Genomic DNA, 19,918 nt, shown 5'->3' with positions numbered 1-19,918 from the left:
CTAGTTCAGCCTGTAACAGAAATACCTGTTAAAGGTATGGGTTGAGGTTTAAATCCCAGTCTGCCAGAAATTTTAACTTGTCACATATATATATTTTTTTACCAGTGCATATTTCGCTGCAAAGTGAAACTGTCAATTCACATCATTACCAAAATATGTAAATCATTATACACAAACAAAAGATAAAATATCAATCTTAAAATTGTCATATTCTTGAAACTAACAGTTTTATACATATAAGATAGGTAACAATACATACCACTTACAAGGGAACCTCCCCATCGCACCCCCCTCAGATTTAGTTATAAGTTGGCACAGTGGATAGGCCTTGAAAAACTGAACACAGATTAATGGAGAAAACAGGAAGAAGTTGTGTGGAACTATGAAAAAATTAAGCAAAATATACAAACTGAGTAGTCCATGCGCAGGATAGGCAACATCAAGGAGAGTGTGAGCTCAGGCGCGCCGTGGTCCCGTGGTTAGCGTGAGCACCTGTGGAACGAGAGGTCCTTGGTTCAAGTCTTGCCTCGGGTGAAAATTTTAATTTCTTTATTTTCGCAAAGTTATGATCTGGCCGTTCATTCAGTGACGTCTCTGTTCACTGTAATAAGTTTAGTGTCTGTGTTTTGCGACTGCACCGCAAAACCATGTGATTAGTAGACGAAAGGACGTGCCTCTCCAATCGGAACCGAAAACATTTGATCGCAAGGTCATAGGTCAACCGATTCCTCCACAGGAAAACACGTCTGATATATTCTACACGACACTGGTGACGGCATGTGCTTCATATGACAGGAATATGTTGTCGACCCACCTAACTTGTACACTTGGCGAATGGGTAAAAGATTCTTCTACCTTGCCCGATTTAGGTTTTCTTGTGGATGTGATAATCACTCCCAAAAAAGTGATGAAAACATAACAGTTTGTCACATAAACTGCAACAAATGAATGCAACAGTTTCACAGTCGCACAGTTTTGCCTGTGCTCTATCAAAACATATGTTTTTAACGTTTTCAAATTTTTCCGTGTGTAGACCGTCAAATCCTGCATATGTCCAAGCAAATCTGAACATGTCCTGGAATTTTGGAGAGCAAAGTTGATTATGTGTGAGTGCCTGAACTTTGATAATTGTCTGAAAACAAAAAATTAAACTTTTCACTCAAGGGTAGACTTGAACCAAGGACCTCTCGTTCCACAGGTGCTCACGCTAACCACGGGACCACAGCGCTCCTGAGCTCACACTTTCCTTGACATTGCCTATCCTGCGCATGGACTACTCAGTTTGTATATTTTGCTTATTTTTTTCATAGTTCCACACAATTTCTTCCTGTTTTCTCGATTGATCTGTGTTCAGTTTTCAAGGCCTATCCACTGTGCCAACGTATAACTAAATCTTAGGGGGGGTGCGATGGGGAGGTTCCCTTGTTAGTAATACACTATTCAATTTTAAATAGGAAGTTATGAATATCAACTAAAAATGCAAACAGTTATGATTATTTATATTTTCAAATGATGATGATAATCACAACACATTAGAGGGTATAATTCAAGGTAATCACAGCAAGACAAATTTAAACAATCATTGTAAGTCATGATGGGTAATTAATATAAAACAGCAAATATATTGGTGGGGGAGGATAAAATTAAGTACATGTGAAAAGTCAATGTCGATTTTGATCCAACGATGGAATAACCCACCTGGGGGATAGTAGATGTCCTGACAATGGTTTCAATGTTGTCCACCAATAGAGAGCATATAGTGGCACAGCTAACAGAGCATCCACCGTGTATACCATTCATAAGAAATGCTCACAGCCAGAAGAATCAGTGAGTGGAATATGTGTGAAGCAAACAAGCAACCCTGCCAAGGAGATGAACTCATGCTTCCTACAGCCAACTGAACAAGTTTGAAAGGGGGTCAAATAATGGCCTTTCGAGTGGTGGGATGGTCCACTCACAGAATTGCCACACAAGTTGGATGTGATGCGTCAGTTGTGCAACAATGCTGGTATCAGTGGTCATGTCAACATTTTCACACCCATACATTATGCTCTAGATATTCACGCACCACAAATGCCTGCTAGGATCGTGATACAGTAAGGGCAGCAGGGGCAGATCGTACAGCAACAACAGTACAGAGAAGAGGGCTTGTTAGCATATATGTGTCAACAGGAACTGTTGCGAACCGGTTATTACCAGTGGGACTATGCGCACACACATCTCTAGCCTGTCTTCCACTCAGGCCACAGCATTGACTTGCACATCTTCACTGTTGCTGTCAGAAGATCACCTGAAAGATGGAATAACACACTATGTTCTTCAGCAATGAAAGCAGATTCTGCCTGAATGCAAGTGATGGTTGTTTGCACATACAATGTGGACCTGGAGAGTGCTGTCTCATAGAGCGCATTCGTCCAAGACACACTGGCCCCATCGCAGGCATTATGGACAGGGTGCGATAAGCTACAACTCTTGCTCACCTTTGGTGGTTCTGAAGGGGACACTAACCAATGCTCGGTATGTGCAAAATATTTTTACACCCATTCTTGCAACAGGAAGACGATGTCTTGTTCCGATAGATAATGCTCACTCACACACTACCCGTGAAACACAATGTGTTCTGCATGACATACAGCAACTTCAATGGCCAGCACAATCCCCAGATTTGGCTCCAATCGAGCACACGTGGGATTTGATGGGACGAGAAGTGACACGTGTGACTTGTCAACCATCAACACTTACAGAGCTACGTGAACAGGTCGAGAAGGCATGGCTAACATATCCCACGACAGTATTAGCCATCAGTACGATCAACTGGATGCCAGTGTCAGTGCCTGTACTGCAACCCATTGAGGCTATACTGCCTACTAATCTGGGTGTTTCAGCATAGGTCAATACCTGGTACCTAAGAACCACCTTTCATGTACTCCATACGCACTGCTGCAACAATAAATCTTGAGAGAATAGGAAACTTCTAAAAGGGTGCACCCATTTTTTTCCGGCAGTGTATACACTGGAAAATTAGTTGTAGTTCAAAAAGGAAAGAGTGCTAGCTGAACAATGTACAGAAAAGAAAGAAGATGGACAAGGACAACACTACATTCGCAATATTATATGCAATGAATCTGAATCTGATACAGAGGACTGTTTGATTGAGTTGCCGACTTTGACCAGTGACATAGTAAACAAGTGACAAGTGCTGTAAACAATATGGTGGCTATATGTTACAGGCTTTTTTTTTTTTTTTTTTAATTGGGCAAGAGTACAGATTAATTTGTTGCCACAACCAGGTTTTTATTTTTATCACATTCATTGCCTTCACCAACCCACAAATAAACTGTTGCCTAACTTAGATCTCTGACAAAGCTACATACTTGTGTCATCATAACCATTTTTTTAGTTCGTTGGCATCACCAACTACTAACAAAAGTATGAACATATGCTGCGGAATGACACAACAGCAGTCATTAACATTACGTCACTAAAGCCGTTGACTCATATCGAACATCTCTCTTGACCCCAATGAATCAAGTTTATACCCTCTGTAAGTTCCAACAATAATAAAGTTCTTCCCATGTACATACATACAGCAGAGTTGGTAAAATACTCACTTTGTTATGTGCAGTACTGTGATCATTATGTACTTCTCCGCAGCCAATCTGTAAGCAGCCTCGGTGGACACAAAGCCACAGGTTTGGTCCACGAGACTCACAAAGTGAACATTTGCTGATCTGTGAACAATCAAGAGTGAACACTAAATTATTTAAAGAAATTTTAAATAAAACAACCAGAATACTGTGATCACTCCTTGTTTCAACAGAATGTTTACTATCAGTCACGATCATATGTACAGGATTTCAGCATAAAAGTGCGAGTACTCATTGCAGTATTTAATTTCTGTGTAGGAATCATCAGGGAGGGCAGTCTAGATATATGACAGTAACTAACAAGGATGCAATGGACATCAGGAGGGCAATGAAATATGGCCATGTTACCTCACAAATTGCTATTTCCATACAGTTTCTGGGTTGTATTTTCTACAATTCTGTCAATACAGAAAATTCTACTTTGACTCATTAGCATCACTCTCTGCCTGAAAACCTGAAAATCATCCCCACCAATTACAACACTAACATGATTTCTTTTTTATTTCTATATCACTGCTTTGGTCCTAGATGAATAAACACTAAGACTATTTATTCTGTTGTTAACTTCTCATTATTTAGCTGTTCTTTTTTCTTCCTGTCTTTGGCTGGTTTTTCCTAACCTTCAGTATGACAACGCAGTGATCTCCACAACATTATTCCCCCCCCCCCTTTTTTCGTGAGTCGTCTAAAAATTTTCTAAAGGGAAACATGATCCGTAGTAGGCTGTAATGTTCTTTATTAATTGTGTGATCAACAAAATCAGCTGACAGCACAATTAATAAAGAATATTACAGACTACTAAGTAGCATGCTTTTCTTTACAAAATTACTCCCTTTGTTTGTTGAAAAGCACCCAGAGTCTTAATACTTTAAAACAGATTTTTTAAATTCTATCTCTCTCTTTCAACAAGAAAGTTACAATGTGAAATTTATTTTCATTACTACCAGAGGCAGATCATGAAGTATTAATTAGCTCATAGTTGATCAAATTTCAGAATTCATGAAGAATCTCTACCGATAGTTTGACTGAAATCAACTGAAAAGCAATTAGTAGCATTATATTAAGCAATAAGAAGCTTTTAAATACAAAATTCTTTCATGTACCAAAAACAGACTAACTTATAATTTGCATTTTCCCCTAAAACAAAATTTTCCATTCACACACTCCATTTGGTTTAATGAGATTTCAGCATACATCACAAAATCCAGTTAATCAGATATGAATACTGTTGAAAGGTGCAGATGCCGGCCATTGTTTAAAAACAAAAAACAGTGGTACAAATAATAAAAACGAAGTGTAAATTGTTATAAATAGAGTTAAATGAAAATGTTAAACCTATAGTCTCATAATAAAGAAGAATGGTCAATATTTTCATTTAAATAAAATGATCTGCTTCTGCATCTTATTACTGCCTTACTTCTGTCCAACTTAACATGTTACAATAATGTACTGATGATATCAACTGCACAGTCACATCAAAGAGCCTAGAGTAATTACTGATACACATAAAGAAACCTTGTTAAAGAAGCAATGTTATGCTACCAGGAAATATACAATTATTAGGAGTGGGGATGGGGTGAGAGCAACGTGTAGAATTTAAGTAGTCTCATTATGCATGAGCTACAAATGCCATTTGTAAGCAACAGAATAACATTAATTCACCAAACATTGTGAAAATTTTGGCATTTCAAATATTTTCTTTCATAAAATAGATATTCAAAAATCATGACAGCAAAGTGATTACTGGTACAACAATGTACTTTCATTAAGCAAAGTAAAACTTTCATACCAACGGGTCATTCCATGTCAAATCACCCAGGCCTTGGCACCAACCATGTCAGATTTTGATGAAACTTGGTACAATTACTTCTTTTATCATCCTGAAAGCACTTGTAAAATTTTTTTGCTCTATCTCTTATAGTTTTTTTTTATATAAATTTTTAAAATTTTTAGATTTGGCGTTGTTTCAGCAGTCGGAAACTGTAACTTAAACGTGTCCTCACAACTAAAAAAATTTGTATATTAAAGAATACTCAAGATATCAGTACGAAATTTTGGAATAAGTTTGTGTATTATATCTAAATGTTTAAAAAAATTACCATAAAGATATATTAAATTCTTCCAAATGAAAAAAAATTTTCAAGTTTTTTATTTTTTTTAAGCTAACGGATGTTTAGTTTTACAAAAACTGCAATATCTAGAGTCTCAGACCTGATAGAAAGCTCAAATTTGTTTTAAAATACTCTTAATTGTATAGGCTATTAGATAAAAGAAAAATTATGTTGGCTTTTTAACCTGTTTAATAGTTATCTAATTTTTAAAATAATATTAATTATATTTTAAAAATAAAAAAAACCAAGTGACTTAGACACCGAAAATAAGTTTTTGTCTTCTTGGAGTAACAATGTACACTTGGATTTTGTATTGTTACTCCTGTGTTTTGAAGTAAACAATTATTACAGTGTTAAATAGTGCTTGGATAGTGTTTTACTAAGTTTATTCGAACTCTCATTAAGTACTGTTACTTAGTTTACAGAGATTCTTTTCCAATATCCTATAAAAGTAACCAGAACAGTAATCAGACCAAAAGTGAAATCAGTATGTCAGATATTCAAACCTGTAATGTAGGGTTATTTAAAAAATCTGACTGTTTCCAAACAACCTACACACCTTCATAAAAGTTACAACCGGTATCAGAATTGAGTGAGGAAGAAAAAGATTTGATCCACTTACGATCTGGAATTAATCTGTGTGAATTTAAGAATATATGTTCACACCACAGCTACTACTTTTTAAATGTTTTTTAAAAGTATCAAACAACATGTTTAGACCCACTAAAAAAACACGAAAAGCCCATCAAAAAATCGTTGAGAAGTGTAGGCTTGGATCTTTCTAAACAATTACTGACAAAAAATATTAGCATAAAACCTGGACAAAAGCTTTGCTCAACATGCCGTAACTTTTGTGAGGAAAAATTAAGAGTTGAAGTCAATGAAACTGAAACAGATGATGAAGTCATGGTTGAATTAGAATCATTGGTATCCAGAAATGAATCCCTCGTACAAACAAACATTGCTCTTGATTATTTAGGTTTAACACCGATAAAGCTTCATGGCTTGTCAGAACAAAGTAAAGGGTCTTATTTTAAAAGGAAGGTTAGCAGTATTGAAAAGACTGCAAAAAAGGCGGTTTCAAAAGCATTAAAATATGATGCACCAAGTTCTGATGATGACGAAGAAGATAAAAGTGTGGTTGAGAAAGCAAAGGATTTTGATGTAATGATTTCTCTTACGAAAGAGAAGATTTCATCTGTTGGGAGGTCTAGAAAAATCCAGATTCTGACCTTGGCTCCAGAATCTTGGACTCGAAATAAAGTGATGAAAGAATTTAATGTGAGTACATGGTGCGACAAGCTAGAAAGCTAAAATCTGAAAAGGGTATTTTGGAAACTCCTGGTCCAAAAAAAGGTAAAACTCTTTCTGAAAATACAGTAAGACTTGTAACAGATTTTTATGAAAAGGATGAAAGTTCCAGAGTGCTACCTGGAACAAAAGACAAAGTAAGTGTTCAAAAAAATGTGTACATGCAAAAAAGACTCATTTTGTGTAACTTGAGAGAACTCTTATTATTCTTTCAAATGGGAGAATCCCGAGGTAGAAGTAGGATTTTCAAAATTTTGTTTCTTGAGACCTAAATGGTGTATCCTTGCTGGTGCTGCAGGCACACACACTGTATGTGTATGCAGTATCCACCAGAATGTTAAACTATTACTGGATGCTGTGAAAATTGAAGAATCTTATAAAGACCTAATTAAGATGCTTGTGTGCAACACGGAAAACCAAAACTGCATGCTACATCATTGCGACAGCTGTCCTGCAAATACTGCACTAACTGAGTACTTAACTGAAAAACTAAGTGAAGATTATGATTTAGAAGAAGAAATTGTAATCAGTCAGTGGGTTAACACAGACAGGGCAGAAATGATCAAACAGTCTATCAGTGTTGAAGACTACATTTCTTTATTGGTTAGGTCATTGGAAAAGCTCACCCCACACTCGTTTATAGCAAAATCCCAATCAGCAGCCTTTAAAAGATTGAAAGAAGACCCACCACCCAAAACAGCAATTATTGTGATGGATTTCAGTGAAAATTATTCCTTTGTTATACAAAGTGAGATCCAAAGTTACCACTGGAATAGAGGTGGTTGTACTCTACACCCAGTTGTAGTTTTTCTAAGAAATGAGGAAAACAATGTTTTTGTTTCCAACCACTGTTTTATTAGTGATGACCAAGAACATGACACTGGTTTTGTTAACTTTGTACAAAAAGAAATTACAAAGTGGCTGTCATTACATCATACTGACATTGACTCAGTTCACTACTTTACAGATGGTTGTGCTGGGCAGTACAAAAATAGAAACAGTTTTAAAAATTTGACTGAACACTTGAGAGACTTTAATTTGAAGGCCCAACACTCTTTTTTTTGCAACAAGTCATGGGAAGTCAATTTGTGATGGCCTAGGAGGAACTATTAAAAGAATTTTAAGGAAAGCCAGTCTACAGCTTTCAGACAAAGAACAAATAATGACAGCAATCGATGTGTATAAGTTTTGTGAAAAAAATATTGAGAACATTCATTTTCACTTTATTGACAAAAAAGAAGCTGATTTGCTACGGTTAAAACTAGAAAAACGTTTTTCAGCAACCCGAACCATTCCTGGAACTAGAAGTTTTCATAACTTCAAACCACTTCCAACAAACAACCTTGAAATTAGAAGGACTACAGATAGTGTAAAACCCTCCTTAGTCTTTTCTTTCCATTCTTCTTCTGATTGGGTTCGTGTTGAACCATCCATAAATTGCTATGTGGCTGCAAATTATGATGGTAACTGGTACTTTGGACTGGTAAAAACAATATTCAATGATGAAGAAGATGCAGAAATTCTATTTCTACATCCTTCAGGACCCGCTGCATCATTTTATTGGCCTGAAAGAGAAGATTCCTGCATAGTGCCTTTGGAGCACATAGTCTGTGTAGTAGACGCACCTCAATCAAGCGGCACTGGGAGAATGTATTACTTCAAAAAAGACTGTATCAAAAGAACTGAAAGCTCTTGGATGAAGTGGAAAAACAGTTTGAATCAGCATTAATGTTTATTAAAAAGACAAAATTACTCAAAAAAATTCAAGGTTTCAAGCAATCAGTTGGGTTATACATAAGTGTCGTAAGTAAACTATCTTCGTACATAATTCTAATGTAATCTACTATAATTAATAAATATGTTAAAAAGCCATCATTACTTTTGTTTTATCAAGTAGCCTATATGTTTAAGAGTAAATTAAAACAAATTTGAGCATTCTATCAGGTCTGAGACTCTAGATATTGCAATTCTTATAAAACAAAACATCCGTTAAAGAAAGATGATGAGACTTACCAAACAAAAGCGCTGGCAGGTCGATAGACACACAAACAAACACAAATATACACACAAAATTCAAGCTTTCGCAACAAACTGTTGCCTCATCAGGAAAGAGGGAAGGAGAGGGAAAGACGAAAGGATGTGGGTTTTAAGGGGGAGGGTAAGGAGTCATTCCAATCCCGGGAGCGGAAAGACTTACCTTAAGGGGAAAAAAGGACAGGTATACACTCGCACACACACACATATCCATCCACACATACAGACACAAGCCCAATATTGAGACACTATTACTGGAACGTTTTCTTTCAGTCTGTTGTACGATTCTACACTAATATTGAGACACTATTACTGTATGTATGTGTGGATGGATATGTGTGTGTGTGTGCGCGAGTGTATACCTGTCCTTTTTTCCCCTTAAGGTAAGTCTTTCCGCTCCCGGGATTGGAATGACTCCTTACCCTCCCCCTTAAAACCCACATCCTTTCGTCTTTCCCTCTCCTTCCCTCTTTCCTGATGAGGCAACAGTTTGTTGCGAAAGCTTGAATTTTGTGTGTATATTTGTGTTTGTTTGTGTGTCTATCGACCTGCCAGCGCTTTTGTTTGGTAAGTCTCATCATCTTTCTTTTTAGATATATTTTTTCCACGTGGAATGTTTCCCTCTGTTTTATATATATATATATATATATATATATATATATATATATATATATATATATATATATATATAAAAGCGCTGGCAGGTCGATAGACACACAAACAAACACAAACATACACACAAAATTCAAGCTTTCGCAACAAACTGTTGCCTCATCAGGAAAGAGGGAAGGAGAGGGAAAGACGAAAGGATGTGGGTTTTAAGGGAGAGGGTAAGGAGTCATTCCAATCCCGGGAGCGGAAAGACTTACCTTAGGGGGAAAAAAGGACAGGTATACACTCGCACACACACACATATCCATCCACACATACAGACACAAGCAGACATATTTCAAGACTTCTGCTTGTGTCTGTATGTGTGGATGGATATGTGTGTGTGTGCGAGTGTATACCTGTCCTTTTTTCCCCCTAAGGTAAGTCTTTCCGCTCCCGGGATTGGAATGACTCCTTACCCTCTCCCTTAAAACCCACATCCTTTCGTCTTTCCCTCTCCTTCCCTCTTTCCTGATGAGGCAACAGTTTGTTGCGAAAGCTTGAATTTTGTGTGTATATTTGTGTTTGTTTGTGTGTCTATCGACCTGCCAGCGCTTTTGTTTGGTAAGTCTCATCATCTTTCTTTTTAGATATATATTTTTTCCACGTGGAATGTTTCCCTCTGTTATATATATATATATATATATATATATATATATATATATATATATATATATATATATTCATAGAAAATATTAATATATTTTAATAGCATCATTTTTATCTTCAAATACGTATAATAAATAAACTTGCTGGAAAAATTCATGATGTTATCTAAAAGAGTTTTTAAGATAAGCAAATTTAAAGTTTTGAATACAAATTAAATTGACCATTTCCGAAGGTTCAGAAAACACAAAACATAAAAACTTTAAAAATTTAAAAAAAAAACTGTAAGAGATACAGCAAAAAAAAAATTGCAGGTGTTGTCAGGATGGTATTAGAACCATTTGAGCCAAATTTCATGAAAATCTAAGGAGGTGGGTGTAAAATTTATTTTTTATTGGGTGATTTGATATGGAATGACCCCAACAGCAAAAAATATATTTATCAGAAATTCAGAGGACAAACACAATTTCCTTAGTTTAAGGCAGTCACTGTTATTAATACAAATAAATAAATAAACAATTGAAAAACTACACTGTGGTGCCTTACGGGCTTCTTACCTCCTTCGCTTTCTCAATATCTGCGTGAGTAACATCGACGCTGGCCAAGTGAGGGCACTTCAGTGGTCGTCCAGACATTGCACTGTAAAAATAAGAACTTCTTTTAAAAATGAAATTTCATTCTGGAAATCTGACACCTCAAAAACCAACTATGTATAAAACATTCTTTCTTTTTTTGCCACATCAAATCTGCATAAAATTTTGAGTTTTGCACAAAATCTCTCATTGTATTTGTCAGAAACAACTGACTGCTATAGCTGCTGTTGTACTGATCATGTATAGCCTACAAACAGCTTGTGACAGGTCACCATACATCATCCACAACTGAGAATACTGTGGCTGCAGCTTCTCATGCTGACAAACCTTGCACACAAGTTTGCCCCATAGAGGAAAGTGAAACGAGTCTGAAGTTTCTCTCCACAACATCTTTGGTTTACTTGCCACGCCAAGACAATGGGAGATTGCAAGTCCAGATTTCATACATAACACACTCTCAAACATTTTGGGCACATGCCAGAATAGTTCCTTCAACATGGGCACAGTTGACTACATGTCTTATCCTTGTTAAACACATATGTATACATTATGTAAATTGAAGGTGGAGGAGGGGAAAGGAACTATTGAGGCCAGCTGACATTGGGATTTTATGCAGAATCAGAGGTGATGAGTGCAAAAGTGTGCTGGACCAGGATACGAACCCAGGATCCCCTGCTTACTAGGCACTTGCGTTAACCACTGCACCATTCAGACAGAGTGTTTATCCCAAATGCACGGACTATCTCGGCACCTCTCTTGGCCGACCCACATCCCCACCCAGCGGCACGTATCCAAATGTCTGAAAGAACAAACACCACAAATTCATATAACTGATTTGCCTTGATGGGCAATGAATCCACCTACCTCAGTGCGGACGCACAAGTACATTGAATCTCCTGTGAGAATCTCGAAGAAGTGAGCATAATGAACACGGGTGCTGACTGCGATACGTGGTGCTGGGTGGGAATGTGGGTCAGCCGAGAGGCATGTCGAGATAGTCTGTGCAACCATATTAAACACTGTGCCTGGGTGGTGCACTGCTTAACGCAAATGCCTAGTAAGCAGGAGATCCCAGGTTTGAATCCCGACCCTGCACAAATTTTCCCTCATCACCACTGATTCCACATAAAGTCCAATGCAACCGACATCAACAGCTCCTTGTCTTTTATTTCTCCTCCCCTCCACTTTCAATTTACGTAATGTGTGTCACAACTATAGTATATGTATATACACTCCTGGAAATTGAAATAAGAACACCGTGAATTCATTGTCCCAGGAAGGGGAAACTTTATTGACACATTCCTGGGGTCAGATACATCACATGATCACACTGACAGAACCACAGGCACATAGACACAGGCAACAGAGCATGCACAATGTCGGCACTAGTACAGTGTATATCCACCTTTCGCAGCAATGCAGGCTGCTATTCTCCCATGGAGACGATCGTAGAGATGCTGGATGTAGTCCTGTGGAACGGCTTGCCATGCCATTTCCACCTGGCGCCTCAGTTGGACCAGCGTTCGTGCTGGACGTGCAGACCGCGTGAGACGACGCTTCATCCAGTCCCAAACATGCTCAATGGGGGACAGATCCGGAGATCTTGCTGGCCAGGGTAGTTGACTTACACCTTCTAGAGCACGTTGGGTGGCACGGGATACATGCGGACGTGCATTGTCCTGTTGGAACAGCAAGTTCCCTTGCCGGTCTAGGAATGGTAGAACGATGGGTTCGATGACGGTTTGGATGTACCGTGCACTATTCAGTGTCCCCTCGACGATCACCAGTGGTGTACGGCCAGTGTAGGAGATCGCTCCCCACACCATGATGCCGGGTGTTGGCCCTGTGTGCCTCGGTCGTATGCAGTCCTGATTGTGGCGCTCACCTGCACGGCGCCAAACACGCATACGACCATCATTGGCACCAAGGCAGAAGCGACTCTCATCGCTGAAGACGACACGTCTCCATTCGTCCCTCCATTCACGCCTGTCACGACACCACTGGAGGCGGGCTGCACGATGTTGGGGCGTGAGCGGAAGACGGCCTAACGGTGTGCGGGACCGTAGCCCAGCTTCATGGAGACGGTTGCGAATGGTCCTCGCCAATACCCCAGGAGCAACAGTGTCCCTAATTTGCTGGGAAGTGGCGGTGCGGTCCCCTACGGCACTGCGTAGGATCCTACGGTCTTGGCGTGCATCCGTGCGTCGCTGCAGTCCGGTCCCAGGTCGACGGACACGTGCACCTTCCGCCGACCACTGGCGACAACATCGATGTACTGTGGAGACCTCACGCCCCATGTGTTGAGCAATTCGGCGGTACGTCCACCCGGCCTCCCGCATGCCCACTATACGCCCTCGCTCAAAGTCCGTCAACTGCACATACGGTTCACGTCCACGCTGTCGCGGCATGCTACCAGTGTTAAAGACTGCGATGGAGCTCCGTATGCCACGGCAAACTGGCTGACACTGACGGCGGCGATGCACAAATGCTGCGCAGCTAGCGCCATTCGACGGCCAACACCGCAGTTCCTGGTGTGTCCGCTGTGCCATGCGTGTGATCATTGCTTGTACAGCCCTCTCGCAGTGTCCAGAGCAAGTATGGTGGGTCTGACACTCCGGTGTCAATGTGTTCTTTTTTCCATTTCCAGGAGTGTATTTACATCCCTGACATGGTTCTCCCTCGCATAAAGCAGACAAATCTAATATCAAACTGTGCAGGACCTAGACTCGAACTCGGGGCCTTTGCCTTTCGCGGGGCCAGTGCTCTACTGTCTGAGCTACCCAACCACGACTCAAGACCTGTCCTCACAGCTTTACTTCCGCCAGTACCTCGTCTCCTACCTTCCAAACATCACAGAAGCTCTCCTGTATGGTAGAGCACTTGCCCACAAAAGGCAGAGGTCCCAAGTTCGAGTCTCAGTCCAGCACATAGTTTTAATCTGCCAGGAAGTTTCCTATCAGCTGCAGAGTGAAAATTTCATTCTGGAAAATCTAATACCATTTAAAAACGATTTAGCAAATATATTACCATTCTAAAGTAGTATAAATTTTAAAATATTCACAACTTTTACGGATTGTGCTTTCTCCATCCATATTTCCAGCCTTCTAACTGTTTGCAGTGACATTACATTTGTGCAGTGCATTTGGAATGCATTGTGTTTGGAGATGGCTTTTTATCATCTGTGGTGGGGCTCTCTAAGGTTGAATTTCTATGTTTAGGAGTTTTATTTGAGTGATTTTGTGAGGCATTTGACATAGTGCTGTATGTTACTTTGTGCTCTGGGAGTTTTTATTAGTTATTTTAATGCCTTTAGTTACTGGAAACTGATTTGTTTTCAGCTTTGGATTTGTTAATTCATCCTGTTGTTAGCAGCATGAAATTAAATTTTTTATTTCATTTGTTACAAGATGATGAAATTAAGACTGATGCGTTAGTTGCCACTATGGGTGACTATATAGCCATTATAATCAAATTTCAGCTGTTACAAGGAATGTGCAAAGTGTAAATACTGCGGTGAATTAATGAAATTGAGCCAAGTTGCTTTGTTATAAATGTGGGGTAAGTATATGTGGTGTTGTGACAATATCTGGAGGTCGATTAAGAGGGATTCCTTGCTTGAGAAACCTAGGCCAGTAATATGGCAAAGTGTTTCTTTACTTATTATTGGTGCTTTCACTTGCTGATTGTGTTTTGTGCCCACGAGATGGGCATATGCAATAGGTCTATGTTAGACTGGTTTCTTGTAGGAAGGTATGTTCCGAGTTTATAAAGTATAGCGGATCATTGGGTGAGGCAGGAGGGAGGGGGAGGAAGTGGGGGTAGTCTGAAAACTGACAAATCTGCACACAGTCTCTGTTGATCCATTGTGGACGTAGGACAGTGGCTGATGAAATATTTAACAAAGAAATTCGCCAAACAGCTATGCAAATTGAGAAGTTATTTGGCTTAATTTTTGCTACGAGTTTCGGCAATTCAATATGCCATCTTCAGGTCCTGTACACGCCTCTCGAAAATATCAATACTGGCACACTAGGGCCATCTGTTTATGGGTATTATGAATTCTCAAGTGCTTCCTCTGAAGACTTGACTACAATAATATCACAGCTTTGTGAACACTACGGACATGACAGTTATTATCTGTCACCGTAATGAGCACCTGTGGATTGGCAACAATATGTGAACTGTTGAATACATGCACTTCTCACCAATATGATCTTACAACATTCTCTCATAGATGTGTTTGCATTCATTAAAGATGTTAGATACAGCTAACTAACACTGTGTTATGTTAAATAAAGAAACAGCTGCGTCTTTCTGAGTTGAAGTATTATTATCATGAAAATTGGGTCTTTTCCTTGTCTACAAAACCAAACAAATTTTTACCTTCACAGTGAAAGGAGAAGTCTGTAATCTAAAGTATCAACTAACAGATTTGCAACTGTTTCACATAATAATCCTACAGCTCCAACTGAAGTCTCAGATGTTTCCATCACTTCCATCACAACTGTAATTCACATGATGCCCATCATTAATGAGCATCTTTTAATTTTGTATCACAGTTCCTTTTATGGTCTCCACATACACCAGGGCATCCGATACCACCCGTTGACTTCAACCAATGACATATCAAATTCCAAGATGCAACACAAACACAATTTCAAGATGGCGACAATTAACCTCAAACAATTCCAAAGTCCAAAATATAGTCATCATGTAAAAAAAAACTGTAAAAATTCTTTATAACAAATATTCAAGCAATAGAACTACCACATGAAAGTAGGGGTTTTGGATGGGACAAACTAAAATCTAATACAACAACAGTGAAGCCACACAAACAGTAAAATACACAAAACTCTCAACAACAGAAACATGATATAGGGCTGGCAAACATCAGTATAGAAGTCCTAAAAATAATTTCAGTACACACCAAGCCAAAAATCACGAACACTAACAAAACTGGGTATCAGCAACCGGAGTTGAGCTATACAGCACAATGTGAAACACTGACACCAATATAGAAAGCCTAAAAGAAACTGCACTACACACCAAGTGAAAAAACAGGGAAAGTAACAAGACACAATATCAACACAATGAGTTGAGCTTTATAGCTTGACTTGAAGGACCAATATCACCACAAAAATCCTAAACCACATCACACGACAAAATGATGAAAGCAAGACAGTTACACATAGTGAAAAATCACAAAAACTAAAGGTTATATCAACGACATCAGTCGAACTGTTCATTAGGTAAAAACGTCCATAGTAGGCCTACCAATCACCTACAATCCAACATAATTACCAACATCTAACAACATAATGAGAAATTAATACAAATTTCAATACACAAGAAACACACAATTATGCACATAAAACTCTACACACCAAAATACTACAATTAAAAACCATACTTAGCAATATAAGTCAGCCAAAACATAAATCTAAATCTAGAAAAACAATTTGTCATCAACAGAATCTCTCACACAGCAAGACCAGACTTCTCAAACCGGGAACCATCCACATAGAATACCACACATCGTTCAGTGACAACGCCACATATACTGGTCTCTGGTTCAAGGCCTGGCAGCTGTGGTCAATCTTACACATTCTCCACAAACTCAACATTTCGATGTAGGAATTTAATCATGTTCAGAATGTCATTCCCCACTGTGAAATGCTGTTGATACGGATGTATCAACAGCAGAAGGATAAAACTACAGTGTGTAAACTTTTAGATGGCAGACCTCTCCCTAGTCCTGAATCGGTAGAAGTCGGTAAACGTCGGGAGGCTTCGGTAGGCACGCAGTTTCGACTGCTGCCAATATTATGTAGCTGACTGTGTTGTACAAGGTAGCCATTGTCGTCTGCTTCGTTATTGTTTTGCACTGTACTGTTCTGCGTGTTTTTATTGTGCAGTTGTGCTAAACATTATCAAACTGAGTGAAGAGGCAGTTGCTGGCCCATCTCGGGAGTCGCCAACAACACCTACCGGTAGGCCTACGGAGAACAACTCACCAAAGTTTCATTGCAATCAGATGAATAGTCTGTGAGCGCATTGTAGACAAACACACATACATTCATTTTTATATATATAGATTATAAGGTACATGACGATTTCAGTTTCGTTTACGAACAACATTTAAAGTGTATTTTACTTCCAAGCCTTTCGTCTGCTTTCGTGTAAGCATGACGCGCAATTTGTAGTGCCAGCATTGCAACTGGTAGGTGTGCCTTGCCTCCCCCCCCCGCCAACAGCTCCTCTCCCCTCGCCAGCCAATGCTTGCTTCCTCCTCTCCCCATACTCCTCACAACTCTGCCGTCTTACAGTTAACACACTGTAAATCTCCAACCATAAACAACACCCTGCACCTGTAATTCCAAAGCCAAAAATCTATTGCCCATAACTGCAAACACCACAACAATTCACTAACAAGGTGAAATAAACCCTTCCTAATGTATTCTCATAAACAACACTCAAGGATTCAAATAGCACTAACACCACTCTCAAACAGTTTAGTAACAAACATCGCACACTAATGCGCACCATTACACACATTATAACATGCTCTCTGCAAACACGATATTTTACAAATGTAATATAGGGTCGACAGGAGCGTCCGATACCATGTGTGGGCTTTGACCTGTGACGTACACAGCGACATCACAAGTAAAAGCAGATGAATGGTACTGAACACCCGCGAGTTCTGCTAAAAAGAGAACTGAGGCCTGTGTCACAGGCCCATGATACAGAAAGATGTAATAAGCTTTCCAATCTTCAATCTAATCCAAACCAGTATGGGATTCATCAGCAGCATTTCGAGCAGTGAATATAACAGGCGAGGAATCTGCACAACACAGCGACGACAGTTGTGTTTCTTATTTTACTGCAGCATTGGATGATCAGAGAGAAAAAGGAAAAAACTAGTGTATTTGTCTATATTAAGAGTCATCAGAGCCAATAGACTACACGTGGGACAGAAACACTTCACCAAGGCAAGAAGAACCTATATTGTTTACGAGAAAGCAATAGAAATTAGGAAAGTAGCATATTTCAGTAACGACTCGGGTGAAAGTACAAATTAATATGTGCCAATGATAAAGAAAGAGAGACTATTATGATTTTAATGCTTAATGTGTACTATTCCTTTCCAATAGTATAGCTCCTCATGCAAAAAATATTGTGACAAAATTAGATGTTTTATCTATTTACTATATATGAGGCACACACATTCATTTGTACACCTCAAAAAGGTTGGGTGGAGGAGTGGAAAGGAATTAAAATTTCTTTCTGAATACCATAAAACATTGAAATTCACCATAGGCTATATGTCACTCAATCATGATCACAATAAAAATAAAAACATACTTCTCGTATTGGTATATGCATATGTGTGTGTGTTTTTTTATCAATACGGTTGTGCGAGTTACCAATTAGTCTCGCACCAAGTATAATAAATCAGTTTCTGCTATGGTCCATGAACCAGAGGGAGAGAGAGACTAATATTACAGTACAAACAAGTACGCTACTGCACAATGTCATGACCACTAACAACACCACAAATATGGTAAACGCTGAAAATTATAATTCATCTGCGTTTTCAAACAAACTAGGTAGGAGCTATGAGCCTGAAATCACGAATCAACCTACCAGGGACCCGCTGAAACTGTATCGTCAATAGCTAAATTCTCCCTAGCCTTGTCAAGTTACTACTCAGCTGTTCACATATTGTATATGTTTAATTAACACTAACCTACTTTATGGCAAGGCAACTTATAGAGTCCGTTGTTTTGATTTTTTTGTACAATCGTTGCAAGAAGCAAAGAAAAACGATTAACTGTTTATGTATGTGACATTTACATACTGGTTACGAGGCTCTCATAAAATTTCAAGCCTAATAAACAAATTCTAACTTCTGTATCACCGCAATAACGGCTACGAAATGCATTCGAAAAACTGTTAAGTCATTGCCGTGTATACCTTCAGTTTTTCGTAGCTCGCCTAGACACAATTTTTAAACGATTAAAGATGGTATTCGGTTGGTGCTACAGCAGCAATACACCACATCACTGCAATACACATCTCACATTTAGATCAGTCAATAGTTTTTCCTCTTCGCTGTCATCATCTCATTACTGTTACGAAGCACGCACGATTTTACCACAAACTATGTAAGACCACAAGTCAATGCCCATCGACGAATAACGTTTGACACATTCACTACACACAACAATTAATTTCAATACTGTATCATCACAAAACCACAGGCAACAAAAATGACAAAGAGTACAAACCGAAGATAAAATAAATGTCAGTGCTGCAAGGAATAATTCATATCTTTAATTGAGACTTTACAAAACGCATCGAACATTATCCGAAAAGCTGCAGGAGAACATATTTTCTTATTTTAAACTACCTCGAACATTTTCTAAGTAAGCAATTCCTACCCATGAAGATGCTACTATGACATCCATACTAAATTCAAATCTTTATTAGCTTTTCAGCATTTTTGATACAATGGCTTCCTAAAGTATAGAGTGAAGTCAAGTTTTGACATTTGAATTTTTCATTTTTTTTATTTATTTATTTATCCATCTTTAAGCAGGAAACCCAGTTCTAAGCAAAGAAGGGAAGGCAGAAAGGTGGAAGGAGTATATAGAGGGTTTATACAAGGGAGATGTACTCGAGGACAATATTATGGAAATGGAAGAGGATGTAGATGAAGACGAAATGGGAGATAAGATACTGCGTGAAGAGTTTGACAGAGCACTGAAAGACCTGAGTCGAAACAAGGCCCCGGGAGTAGACAACATTCCACTAGAACTACTGATGGCCTCGGGAGAGCCAGTCATGACAAAACTCTACCATCTAGTGAGCACGATGTATGAGACAGGTGAAATACCCTCAGACTTCAAGAAGAATATAATAATTCCAATCCCAAAGAAAGCAGGTGTTGACAGATGTGAAA

At 38.8% G+C, this 19,918-nt stretch overlaps 1 protein-coding gene across 2 annotated transcripts in view; it reads right to left on the bottom strand.

Moving 5' to 3' along the window:
* The window catches only part of LOC126194827 (ubiquitin carboxyl-terminal hydrolase 20), a 186,111-nt gene extending 166,902 nt beyond the window's left edge, over nucleotides 1-19,209 (bottom strand). For both annotated transcript variants that reach the window (XM_049933156.1, XM_049933157.1), the window contains exons 1-3: nucleotides 18,931-19,209; nucleotides 10,918-10,999; nucleotides 3,612-3,731 (exon numbers count right to left, since the gene is read on the bottom strand). In XM_049933156.1, the coding sequence (XP_049789113.1) occupies nucleotides 3,612-3,731; nucleotides 10,918-10,995 (198 nt within the window). In that variant the 5' untranslated portion in view covers nucleotides 10,996-10,999; nucleotides 18,931-19,209. The remainder of the gene's footprint in view (nucleotides 1-3,611; nucleotides 3,732-10,917; nucleotides 11,000-18,930) is intronic.
* Between the last annotated feature and the right edge of the window lie 709 nt (nucleotides 19,210-19,918).

The sequence above is a fragment of the Schistocerca nitens genome, chromosome 7 (genome assembly GCF_023898315.1).
Source record: "Schistocerca nitens isolate TAMUIC-IGC-003100 chromosome 7, iqSchNite1.1, whole genome shotgun sequence".
Taxonomy (NCBI): domain Eukaryota; kingdom Metazoa; phylum Arthropoda; class Insecta; order Orthoptera; family Acrididae; genus Schistocerca; species Schistocerca nitens.
Note: the sequence above shows the minus strand (reverse complement) of the source record. Positions and strands in the feature narration are given on the sequence as shown.